We start from the raw sequence: 14,288 nt of genomic DNA, 5'->3' as shown, positions 1-14,288 counted from the left end.
CTAAGTGTCTATCTTAACTTCAAGAAGCGGGAAAGTCTGAGTTTTCCCGATAAAGACTTACCAAGTTTGAGTAGTATACGGTTTTGTTTAAAATATAAAAAATGAAATGTGAGTAATATGTGCGATGATATTTTTTGTTTTTTTAACGTTATTTAATGTTTAATTAAAATCGTATGTAACGGGCAAAAAATGAATAAAAAAACTTTACACAAGGAACTAAAATTGAAGAGGTTCAAATTTATAAGAATTAAAAATAAAAAAGAAATATTGATGATTAAAATTGAAAATATAGGTACAATAATTAAATTAAAAATATATTTAGGTCTATATTTAATTATAAATTATGTCAATTGTACAATAATATCTCTGTGCATACGGGTCCTCAAATTAGTATTTTACACAAGCATATTGGTCTTGGTCCAATGGGGGGAGAATAATAATACCCTTGTGTTTCCTAAGTACACTGCCTCCCTCCTTTTAATATTTTGTATTGCTAATTATATCTATTTTATTTGTTAAAATAAAGTTCTATAAATTAATTACTAGAATAACATATATCAATTATGAAAAGAAAGTTATGAAACTATGTTTTTAAAAAAATACATAGTTTAATAAAATAGTTTTTGTAATAACACAAATCAATTTTGAAATATAGTTTTTGAAATTATATGTATTTTGTTAAAGCACGGTTACTATAACAACACATCAATTTTGGAAAGAAATTTCCAGAACTATGTTTCAAGAGAATAACATGTTTCTAGAAACTATTTTTCGAACTATATATATTTATACATATGTTGTTCAGGAAAATAATTTTTGATAGTTATGGAACGTATCCTCTTTTATGAGTTCCATAAATCGATGATTTTGACGATAGATATTAAGAAGCCGATAATTTGTATAGGTAAAATTAAATTAAATTGAAGTCATTTTTTGAACCCTAATAAATAAATAAAGGAACAAACAATTTAACCTAAAATTTAATTAAGTACAACCCAACCAAGAAACAAGACTCACAACACAAGCATATTGATCTTGTGCAATAGGGTGGGGGGAATAATACCTTGTATTTCCTAAGTGCATTCCCTCCCTTCTTTTTATATTCTGTATTGCTAATTATGTTTCAAGAAAATAACATAGTCTTAGAAACTATTTTTTCGAAGTGATATATGTTGTTCTGGAAAATAATTTTTGATAGCTATGGAATGTATCATCCTTTATGAGTTCCAATAATTGATAATTGCTAATTGTTGGATGTATACTTATTTTGACAATAAATATTAAAAGGTTGATAACCTATATATGAAATTCTCAATGGATGAAACATGAGGAGATATGATGGTGTGCTAACAACTCTCGTTTGTGATTATTAATTATTATTCTTATTTTTTAGTCTATAAAAAAACAAAGTATTATATACACAATGTAATAGATGAAATCAACCATGCACATATTTTGAAAGGTAACGTCATGCGGAGGAAAATACAAAGTATGACAAATATGACATTACATAAATGTTTGATACTTTTTTTAAAAAAAATTATTCGTAAGAATTAAAAATATATCATAGGATCAACTTGAGGTAGGCTCCGTTGACAAAAGAAAACTTTTGACACTTGAATTAGATTTTTATAATTAAAAAATAATTTTAAAAAAATTTCATTAAGGGATTATTGTAACAGTAATCATAAGAATAAACTATACTGATAAATTATGTCATCTCTACGCAAGAGTTGCCCATCTACACGGCAAGAAGCGATATTTGCAATATACTCTGCGTGCTTTCAAAGGTTTGAGCATTTGACTCGGCGTGATGCAAACGACAATTTATGTATGGTGATTGATGAATGGGTCAGACACAAACTTTTCTTTTCTTAAATGTGGATTCATGGCCTATATGTCAACTACATAGCAAAATTTGAAGTCAACTACCGTCTTAGATTTGACCAGAATCATTAAGTTCGCCACTCGCCAATCCATTTTGTTAACACAGTACTTTTTTAATTAGTCAGTTTAAGGAGAAGAGGACATGCCAGAATAGAATGTCGTCAATGTTCCATATCACCTACCAGTAGAGATAAATTTAATATCAGCTTATAGATTGAAAAAAAAATTCTCTAACATTTGTGCATTATATGATAATAACTTGGTAAAAGAATATATCAAGAACATTGTAAACTAGATATGTCAAACATTTTTTCATCTTCATATGTATTTCTAATGTTTCACCTGACATGCTTTTATGCCATAATTTTAAATCATGTGCACAGATTTATATGTCATTTTATCATATATGTAATTTGTTAAATTAATGTGTGTGTATATATATATATATATATATATATATCATATATGTCTTTTTCTGTAAAAAAAAAAAAGCTATGTAAAAAAGCATTTATTCATACAATGCAAGTGCTAAAATACTAGTATATTTGTACATTTCGTCATACTAGCTACAAATATAATGAAATCATGAACTCTTATGTCCTTGACCCATTCAACATAAAATTATAAAATTAAGGTTCAAAATTTGTAATAAACAAAGTAACATATATATTGAAACATTTTGCAGCTTAAACAAGATTTCATTTGAATACTTGATAACAAGTTCCGTTAAAGATAAAAGAAAATAAAATATTAAAGAGTTGAATTTGTAGGCTTCAAAGTCTCAAATTAACATGACATATGACGCTTGAGAAATTAGAACAGAATTTCATTTTTGTATTCTCATCTAAGGTCATAAATCGTTAATTGAATATACATATTATAGTGATTTCTCTTCCTTCTTTTACCACGTCTTATTTTAGTTATGTTGTGTTTGGAAATACTGTAAGATCCTTGTGAGATTGTTAGGTTTGGGAAAGAAAGTGAAAGTAAAGGAAGAGAAATTCTTTTGTTTGATTGTGTAAAAGGTGAAAGAAAAAAAATGTGCATATACGACATAAATAAAACTAATGAATTAAGATTAAATTATACATTGATATTTTGTTTACTTATATATGTAGAGTTATAGGCATCCATATTTTTTTGTTTACACGTATAGATATGATGAAAAAATTATTCATCATAATATTATATATATATATATATATATATATATATATATATATATTCATGTAAAATTTTATATTTAATATTAATTATATTATTTATTATATTTACTTTTATAATATTTTTTCCCACAAATAATGATAAAAGGTTATCCTTATTACTAAGTAATTTTAAAATCATTTTAATTGATATGCAATTTATTTAATAATTTCAAATTGGAGCCTTTAAGATAAAAATATAACTGCATGAAATACTTGAAATTTACCAACTGTAATTAGATTTGAACAATACGCTTGGCCTAAAAAAATGTTTGTTGAGTGACATAATGGGTTGTACTTTGTACCCGACCAAAGAGCAGTTTGACAAATCTTCCATTCCTCTTTCTAGTTTTTTAAATTAAATGACTGCGTGGTGCGTGCCAATGCCATTGTGAGAGAATCAAATTCGGATTATACCTAATCAAATACACTTGTCTTTGAAATACGATATATTCCTTTGAAGACTTATATTTCATTATGTTATCTGTATCTTTTTTTAATGGATATATTATCTGTATCTATCTCTACTTTATTTTTCAAAGAAGTAAATACTTGATTGTTTGCGGCTCTCTTTCGATCTTTCAATTAAAAGAGCAAAAAAAGATTTTCATAGAAACCTTAATTTCATAGAAACTTTAATTTCATAAGGCTGCGTCGAATCTCGAAATCACGTGTAAGAATTACAGCCACGTTTAGTGTGTGTTTGGTTATGAAAAAACAGGATAATTTTTTAAAAAATTATGTTTGGATCCCCACTTTTTTTTCTATTTTATTCAAATATTTTTTCTTAATTTTTTTTCCATTGTTTTCTCTCTTCTACTTAACCTAACTTAGTGGACACTGGAAAGCAAATTAAACTTTCGCAAAATTAAGTGAATGCAAATATGACTCAGTGAACACGTAATTAAACATACATCAAATCATCCCTGATAGAACCTACCACTTAACTTAGACTGAAAAATAAAATTAAGAAAAGAAAAAAATATATATATTACCTCATCCGCCGGAATAAACTTTAGACCCGTTCAGCACGATGGCGTGAAGCCTAGCCCGTTATAATTTCATTCTCAGTTTCTCACACACTTAAACTAAAGGAGGCTCACAATTGCAAATACTCTGTACATATGTTTTCAACAAGAAAATAAAACGATGACTAATGGGAGAGTGAAAGAAGATGGAAGTTTGAAATTCGAAAATATTTTATTAACAAAAACTATAAATACTAATAATTAATATTTATCCGATGAAAAAAACAATAAAATCGAAGAAAGCAACAACCTAGAAAACCAGCCAAACAAACAGAAGCTTGAAATTAAATTAAATTCAAGAAAACTAAAATTAAAACAAAAATAAGAGACGCGCGTGATCTGAAATCGCTCGTGGCGGTGGTGATGGATGATTCATTGGCGGCGCGTGAGGTAACCGGGCAAGGGGCTGGCGCGTGGCGACCTGAGAGGGATTTGGCTTAGCTGCTTCCCATTCCCATCGTAATAAATAACACCGGAGAAATTCAACGGCTCACACTTGCCACCCATGAGAATCTCCTTCTGCCAAACGCCGCCGTTTCCCCACCCTTGTGCTTGTTGTGTCTCTTCCACGCTTCGCAGCTGCTTCTTATTATTCTTCTTGTGACCGAAAAGCGCTTTGCTGCTTATGTTGCTGAGAAGCTTCTTCGGCCGCGACGACTTCTTCAATTCATCCTCTTTGCTCGCCTTCACTGCTGCTTTGCGCTTTTTTAACAGCGCCAAGATCGCCGAGATTGTTACGATGAAGCCGTTGTGGTTGTGGCGCTTCGGCGAGCCCGAGGTTCCAAAGTCCACGTCAACCATCGCGTTTTCTTTGGTTTCTTTTCTGTTATGCTCGGAAGTGTTGGGAGGTATATATAGATGCTTGTGTGGGTGCAAGTAGAACTGGAACCGTGAGAGAGTCCACGGTTGTTTGGGTTGACTCGCTCTCTTTTCTTACTTTTCGAAATTTTTAAGTTACTACTATGTAGGGAATTTTGTTAAACCCTGTTAATCTTATTATCACGTTTTAAACTTTTCTTTTCAACGGTGAAAAAAAGGAAAATTCGTTCTGTTCAAATAATTAATGTGACAAAGAATAAATATCTTTGGCCAAGGGCATACCAAGGAACATAGAGGAATTTAGAATCAGAGTTGTTTTTTTTTTTTTGTTCCTTTTTTACTACAAAATCATAGCTAAGTATGTTAAACATGAATAACATGTGTAAAGTAGATTGCATTTTAAATTTTTTTTTGTAAAAGTCACAATTACATATATCACAAGTAAGATTAATTTATAACTCAATAAATTAAGAGATACACATAATCTCTCACCTATGACCCAAAGAAATAAGTTACATGAAATTTTAATCCAAAATTTACATGGTCCCTTTAAATTAAGCCTTAAATGTCACTAAAAATAGTAACTAATAGTCATAAAACTTATCACCTGACGGATACCAAAGGATTTTTACACTTCAAAGTATTTTTTAAGATTAATATTAATTATTAATTTGTTAGTTTTTATTAATGGAAGATTTTTAAATCCATAATTTCTCTCTCGTCTCTTCCCCTTTGATCCCTGAGTCAATATTATAATTTCTTTCATTTTAAAACTTAATAGGAAAAATCATATAATCACCATATTAATTCCAACAAGAATTCAGCCCGTAAGAATTTATCGTGAACAATCATCTCTAGATATTGTTAAAAATCTAGACCAATATTGTCAATACTTAAAAGTTCATTTGGAAATAGCATGGTATATTATTTATGAAAAAATAATCAATGAATCAGAGTTTCTTGGCCTCTTCCTTGGTACAACCATTTACCTCCAAGAAGGTTGTCACTAGTTGATTTTGAAATTTAATTATTGTTAAGTGAATTTTACCGAACATAAATTTTTTTATGCACGGACAATGAATGAGTGTGGAAACTAGTTAGCGATTCCCACATGTCACGATCCCAGTCATTCCGTGTGCGAAAGGTAAAACAAGTGGTGGAAGCAGCACTGATGCAGTGTTGTCGACGTTGGGTTTTTATATTTTTTTCAGAATAGGTTACTCGATAATGCAAATTGCAGAGTGTTGCTTTCTACAAAATAGAATGTAATTTTACACTACACATTAAGCATTTCATAATGTGATGAAATGTCAGAAACAAAATTGAAGGTGCAGGAAGTTTTACTAAAAATAATTGCAAAGGCCTAAGTCTTAGCTTTTAAAATACCTGGACTGAGTGAGTGGGCCCAGTGGAGGCTTGTTTGGACCAAGGGTTGGACCCATCACCAACTTTACAAATCAATATCTTGCGCTTCTGGTTGCTATTGCTCCCTGACCCACCAACTTTACAAATTAATTAAGTTGGCAACTTGTGTTGTGTGACAAACTAATCACGCTAGTTAATTTTTTCTTTTAAATTATTTTGAGTTATTTATTATTTTTATTTTTCTGTAACCATATAATACTATATTATAGCACTGATCAATTTTTCGTGATGAAAATATCCTATTACAACCTATTGTTTTGTTTGATTTAGAAAACAATGGCAAAGAAAATAAAAGAAAACAAAAAGGAATACAAACTAAGATAATTTTTTTAAAAAAAAGTAAAAAAAAATTCTTGTTTTATTATGTAAACAATAAAAGGAAATAATATATATATATATATATATATATATATATATATATATATACACACACATACATAAATATCCCTAATAAAAAAGAAAAAGTATGTAAAATTAAAAAAAAATTAGCATTTTAATTAAAAAAAACAATTTTCTTTTGCTTTGTGTGCAAAATAGACGGACTAAGAGCGTGTTTATTTTGTCGTTTCAAATGAGATGACACAAAATTCAACTCACTTTTCCGGTAAAACAAGGGGAAAAAATGTTTTTAAAAATAGAGGTTGAGATCAACAATCCAAATACACACTAAAACAATAATAAAGTGCATTTACTTTTTCACATTTCTTTCCTTCCCTAATACTAACCAAATGAACAAAAAAAAATTTTAAAAAAAATCTTTCGGTTCCTTTCTATTCCTTCATCTTCCAAACATTCGCTACAAGCCCCAACATCCTTAGTCGGATTAAGTAACCAAATCAAACAAGAATCCTAGCTGAATTTATTATCGTATTTAATTAATTTGGTTACCTATTGGAGGCTTATCTTACAACCAGAAGGGAAAACAATTCATTGTTATCTTCCAATTGTGAACGCTGGTGAACTGAACTGAACTTTAGTAAGGTATTGATTGGTAGGTTACCTTCCATTTTTACGTGTGCATTTGCCACGAATATTCGATGAGTTTGATTTGGTCAAGGACAAATGTGTGGTACGTTTTTGTGTTCGTCCACAAGAATCCTAAGATCCATGGTTCAACTCTTGCCAAATTATATTTAAAGATTTAAAGAAAGAATAAAAGCTGGTTGTGTACGCTAGTTTGGGTCAATCTTATGCCCTGGATTCTGACCTACCTTTTTAATGATTCCAAGGGGGCATCTTTAGATGATTTGTAGGGATCATTTGAATTCAGCATGCAATTACGGTTAACATAAATTTATTAATTATAGATGTATGTCATAATCATTCATCAATAGTTCTGACTTACTTGCTAGCTTTTTAATTTAAGCATTGACTTAATTATATAGAAGGATGGTCAACAGATCATGGGGATTAAAGCTAAACAAAATACTATTTGCGGGAAAAACATCTAATGATAATGATAACAATTTTAGTTTTTTTTTTCTTTCCGATTAATTACTTAATTTTATCTACTAAAGTACTGAGTGTATATATATATATATATATATATATATATATATATATATATATATATATATATATATATATATATATATATAAGATAATAGTAAAAAATTTAGACTTGTCTGGGCTATCTCATTTATTCTTTTTTTGTCAACAAGTTATCTCAGCCAATCAAAAAATTGTGAAGAAAAATATATTTTGGATTTTTTTTTAAAATTAACCCGTTATGTTGACTTCTTTTTGTGTTAAAAAGGTGAACTAAAAACGTTGAAGAAAGTAAGAAACACACTTGTTTTCATTATTTAAGTGCTTAATTTTATTAAATTTATACCCATTAATAATTATAATTTTTCATTTTTCATTTGATTCTTAAATTGACTCTGAAGTCGATATTGTGGATTAGACTAAGATTGTTTCTTAATGTTCACACTCTTTTTACTAATCACACCACCTTCATTTTTTTGTCCAAAATACTCTGTTATTGCTACATTAATTTCCCAACAATTGATATTTAAATTGTTAGAGGTATCTTTGATTTTGAAAAAAAAAAACAAAAAGAAAAGAAAAGAGAAGAAAGAAAAAAGAAGAAAAAGTGATATGATTTTTTAGATTGTTTGGTAGGGAAGTAAATAAAAGAATTTTTTTCTTTCTTCTTGCTTGATTTTCTTAAAATGAGAGAGGAAAGACAAAAAATCTACATAAAATATCTGAAATAAAACATAAATGCTATAATTGAAGAATGAAATGTAATATAAATAAAGATATTTTTGTCTTTGTAGAAGACACTTTGTTTTCCTTTTCCATCCACTTTGGAAGATAAAAATGATATGAATATTGTAATTTTTTTCTTCCATCTCCTCTAACAAAACAAATGAAGGATTGAAATTTTGAAGTTTTTCCTTCATTCCTCAACTCTACATTTTATTTCTTGCATATCAAACAAAGTCGAAAACTCTATCGTCGAGAATACACTCTTTTTTTGGTTTTCTTCTTGCTCTCGATCTCTACTTAACCCCCCCCTCTCTTTGTCACCTTTGGTGTTATTGAACTCAGTAGTAGTATGAAGCAAAATTTATTGATTATTAATTTAACTGACAATCCAAGAGGTTATACAACAAAAGCTTGAATAATTTTGCACATGGAAATCCTTCTGGCATGTACGCTTTGGAAATCCTATTAGGTGATTTGTAATGGGAGTCGGGAGATGATGATTCCGTGTTTTTTATGGAGAACATAGTTTTGTGTTTGGAAAAATTACGATCGCAATTAAATGTATTACACTGGTGGGAATTCTAAAAGTGGACCAAGATCAACATGTGATGCATTCGGTCGTCAGTTATATACATTAGCAGCTCAACTAGCCAAAAATTCAATAAAAATTAACAACCCAAAAATAATATATGGTTGTCTAAGTAGATAGATAGTACTATTTTTTTTTTCTAATCTAAGGGTCTAAGACTGTGTGCATGAAATTGGGGTGCCTCTTATCAAAGAAACGGGAAATATATGGTTAATGGAAGTGAGGATGTGGTTTTGTTGAGAGGCATGTGATGACGTGATGAGATAGGTGGCGTGTTTTCAAAAGAAAAACAAAATTAAAAAAAAAAATGGGCGGTATGTTTAGTAAAAATGAATGATAATAAAAAAATAATTACCTTAAATTTAATCTGATTTGAGTTCTCCTCCTTGGATTCACAATAAAGATCTTTAAATTCACACATTAAAAAATGAATGATAATGATTTTTCTCATATTTAAATTCACTAACTATCATCTTATTAAATCTTTAATTTATAAATAGTATCTTTAAAATTTAACAAATCCTAAACATAAGATAATATATTTTTTCGAAAAAAAAAAATATCTTAGATATCTGAATTTTAAAATTTGAGTTATTCTACCAAAAATTCTAAAATATCAATTGTTTTAGAAAGAAAAAAAAAACTAAAACATACAAAAAGATATGGAAAGGATATAATATTCTCGATCGCCTAAAATCCATACCACTTAATGTGAGATGAGATTCGCAGTTCGCCTATATATATATAAGATACCATTATTATTACATAATGATGGTGCAATTACAGTATTACACGAATTTGCTTGCAGAGAGGTAATTTTTTATACAATTTATTTTCTGTATAAAAAAAAGAAAAAATAAAGTGTAAAATACCTCTCAGCAAATTTTATACATCTTTTTTTCCATATGTTTTGTGCACCTAGCTGAGCCGTTCTAAACATTTACCTTATCAGGTTTCTATCTTGTTCTCACGTATATTATTTTATTATATCATATCCTAACTACAAAACAAACTCGATCTTAAGGTTCTAGCATTAAAGAAATACAATCAATAATTTAGATTTCATGAAAAAAAATGCTAGGTAATAGTTAAGAAAATAAAATGGAAATTTTTTTTATTGAAATACGAAAAAATGTGTTCTTTTATAATTCTAAAATATTTTCAATAAAAAATTATCTTTTAATTTTTTAATCAATGTTCTTTTAATAATGGTTAACAAAACCAAATTTGTATTTAATATATCTTTCATCTTTTATATTAATTGCTTACATTTTCTCTGTATATTTCTATTTTGTTTTTCACTTCATAAGAAATGATTAAGGATATAAGAAGAATTTTAATTATACTTCATCAATATTACAAAATAAAAATAAAATAAGAATTTTTTTTTCCTGTTAAAACGTCAAACAAGATTGAGCGGATGGAATATGTATTATAATTTATAGTGTAGAGAAGCCACGGGATGTAAAATTAATAGAATTTTTCTTTTTATATTTTCCTCTTCCTCCAACATTAATAAATGAAAAACTACGATACATAATATGAAACAAACTTCGTGAATCTTGGATGAATTATATAACAATTAATTATACTCCGTGGATTTGATAAAACGAATTAAGGTCATCATGTTGACATTAATTTCATTGTTTCTTGAAAAGAAAATATACATCTTGGTATATGAATGGAATAAAAAATATCAACTGGAATCCTTTATCTATGGTAATAGACAAAATAAAGAAAATTAAAAGAATTGAAGTAACAAAAATATGAAAATTAAAATATATGAAAATCCAACCGATAATGAAAAATCTTGAGACATGGTATTCAAGAAATTAAATAGATCAAAAAGATTCCCGAGATAGGCAAAGAAATCGAAGGATCCCAAGAACAAACACTCTCAAGAAAACCTGCAGCTAATGATGCCTTGTTCTTGTTGGGTTTAATTTGTTTCAGTAGCTTTTGTATTCTTCTTTAAATTCACGGTGAATAACTTCTTTATTTGCTTCTTCATAAACTCCTTGTCTTTCTGCTTCCCTTTGAAGGGGCTATACATAACAAGGTATTTTTGTCTGTACAATGCATATTCTTGATGATGTATTGACAAAGGTTGAGAAGGAACAATAACATCACGCATCGACGAAGGTAGAGAAGGAACAATAACATCACTGTCTTGTTTCACGCATAGGCTTTTCAAGAAAGCCGCTTCTTCGGTAGCTTGTCGATAAAGCTTTGCATGTTGAGATTCTTGGTTAACATCTAAACGGGTGACGTCTTCGTTGATGGAAGAGTAACCCATACTTCTGATGATTGAAATTTTTTTTTTGGTTTGGTTGTAACGTGTCAAGAGTGTTTTATCATAAGAGAGGTGAGAGAATTAAATAACAATTTTTAAATCAAGATAGAAGGCTTAAATCTAATTGTTAATTAAATGAGATGAAAGAAGAATTAGGCATACATTTAATCCTTTCACATGAAATTTTTTTCTCCCACCTTATTTAATTAGCAGTTAAATTTGGATCTTTTATTTTGATATTTAATCGTCTCACCTCTCATAACAAAACACTCTTCTCACACCTGATATACCTCCTATATATATATAATTATTAATTAATTAGGATAGTAAATCTAATTTTGAATACAAATACTTATATCTTTCATAATATTTTAATTTTTTTAATAAATATATATTTAATATTTTTTTAAAATATTTAACACTTTAAAAATATTTTTAAATGAACATGGCATTTGGTATCGGTGGAATGGTGGTGGATTTTTCAGTTATACATTAGCAGCTCAACTAGCCAAAAATTCAACAAAAATATAATAAAATTAACTACCCAAAAATAATATATTGTTATTTAAGTAGATACATAGTACTATTTTTTTTAATCAAAGGGTCTAGGACTCTGTGCATGAAATTGGGGTGCTCTTATCAAACAAACCAGAAATATATGATTTATGATTTAGAGTTAATGGAAGTGAGATTTGTTTTGTTGAGAGGAATGTGATGATATGATGAGATAGGTGATTAGGTGGTGTGTTTTTATTTAAAAAATAAATGTGTGGTATGTTTAATAAAAATAATTACCCTAAATTTTAGGATTGTTGAGCCAGACTTTGTTATTTTCACCTCCCCCCTCCTAAGTAAGTTTAGGATTTTGCTAGGTGCACCTAACACAAATACTTATGCACCCAACAATTTAAGTGAAGTGATGAAATTGTCCTTCACTTAAATTTTAAAAACCTGAGTCTCTCTTTCTTGTCCGTACACCCCGGTGTTGTGCTTCCTTTCTTCCTTTTTTGTTTTGTTCTTGTTGTTACGTCGCCACCACCGTTTGCCTCCATTTGCACTGTTGAGCCAATTCATACCATCGTCGTCGTCATAAGTGTCTCTCTTCCTTTTCCTCGTTGAAAATGGGTGCGCGTGAGTTTATTGGATTCAAAATCCGTATAAATCATGCAGATTGACAATTCGTATATTTATATATTTTATTTTAGTAATTAATAAATTAATTGAATTAAATTTTTATAAATAAAAATAAATTATTTATTTTGTTGTAAATTTTTTTAATAAATAAATATTGTTGTATATTTTTATGTGTTTATATCTAATTAATTATATTTGTTTTTTGAATTTGTTTTTTAATAAATATTTTATCAATTTTGTTTATTTAAAAATGAATGTATAAATATTATTGTCATTTATTTATTTTTAAAATATAAGTAATTTATTTATATTTTCTACTTAAGTAATTTATTTTTTTATTGATCTAGTGGTATATATATTATTACACTCATAGTATTAAATATTTTTATAAATAGTGGTTAGAAGTATAAAATTATTTTTTTTCTTTTGTTTTAAAAAATAAAATTTATTCTCTTAGTAATTTATTAAAAAATGAAATAGTCATTTGTTAGAAATAAAAACCAAAATTGTATTTATATTTTGGTCATTAATTTAAGTTCACTAGAATTAGTGATGCCAACTCTTTAAATTTGAAAAAAAAAATATTGTATATTCATTTATGAATTTATAAAAGTAATACAAAAAGTTATTTAAAAATAATAAATTCTTTATTTATGAATTATTAAATAGTGATTGATTGTAGTATTGTTTGAACGATGACTTTAGTTGTTATGACTGTTAAAATGTGCAAATTATGATTAGAACCAGAGGTTTGGGTCAGACTTTAGGCAGGGTTATAGGAAGATCCATAGGGAGAGAAGTTAGTTGTGATTCAGATGAAACCCCCCAACGGCAAAGACCCACAATATCTGCATGTAGGCAACAGGAAGTTGCACTTGTTGCTAAGGATGTTTAGCATGTGGATCATGTAACTGATGAGGTTCATGAACAATCTGAAGAGGTAGGTGTTGATGATTTCGTTGTTGATGCCTTTTCAGGTGAACCCCACGATACATCAGTTTTGATGGACTATGTTTATCATGTGGCAGTGACAGTTTGAAATAGAGAGGTATTTATATTTTTAAATAAATAATATTTTGATAACTATTTGTTATTATTGTTGAAATGATTTAAATTTTTATTTACAGAAGCGTCTTGAGTTGAAGTTATCCTCCCATGGAAGGAAGGTAGAGAAATTTGGCAAGCCTGCTCTAGAGATTGAAGGCTTAGTGGCTGCTATAGGATTAAGTTCTCTTATCACATGTCCGTTGGACACTGGTGATCGGGGACTTATATCTGCTTTTGCAAAGAGGTGACATAAGGAAACTAGTAGTTTCCATCTTCTGGTAGGAGAGGTGACCATCACCCTGGATGATGTGGCATTGTTGCTACATCTGCCCATTACAGGCACCTTCCATAGTTTTGAGACTCTTCATGTGGACGAAATTGTCTTTCTGTTAGTGAAATTGCTTGAAGTTAATTCAGAAGAAGTAAGAGCTTAGATAGTACAATATCATGGGGCATATGTTTGACTATCCTGATTGCGAGACATCTATCGTAGCAAATGTGATGCAGGACAATGGATTATAGCAGCTCGAGCATATATGTTGCATCTGGTAGGTTGCACACTCTTTGCTAACAAGAATGTCACACACGTGCATGTGGTATTCTTGGATGCATTTCGTGACCTCACCCAGAGAAGCTACGCATAGGGAGCT

At 28.9% G+C, this 14,288-nt stretch overlaps 1 protein-coding gene across 1 annotated transcript; it reads right to left on the bottom strand.

Annotated features, from left to right (window-relative positions):
* Positions 1 to 4,270: 4,270 nt before the first annotated feature.
* LOC100794201 (uncharacterized) lies at positions 4,271 to 5,169 on the bottom strand. The gene has a single exon (XM_003549761.5). The coding sequence runs from the start codon at positions 4,916 to 4,918 to the stop codon at positions 4,490 to 4,492; it is 429 nt and encodes a 142-aa protein (XP_003549809.1). The 5' UTR covers positions 4,919 to 5,169; the 3' UTR covers positions 4,271 to 4,489.
* Between the last annotated feature and the right edge of the window lie 9,119 nt (positions 5,170 to 14,288).

The sequence above is a fragment of the Glycine max genome, chromosome 17 (assembly GCF_000004515.6).
Source record: "Glycine max cultivar Williams 82 chromosome 17, Glycine_max_v4.0, whole genome shotgun sequence".
In the NCBI taxonomy this organism is placed as follows: domain Eukaryota; kingdom Viridiplantae; phylum Streptophyta; class Magnoliopsida; order Fabales; family Fabaceae; genus Glycine; species Glycine max.
This window is presented reverse-complemented; position numbering and strand designations above follow the sequence as displayed.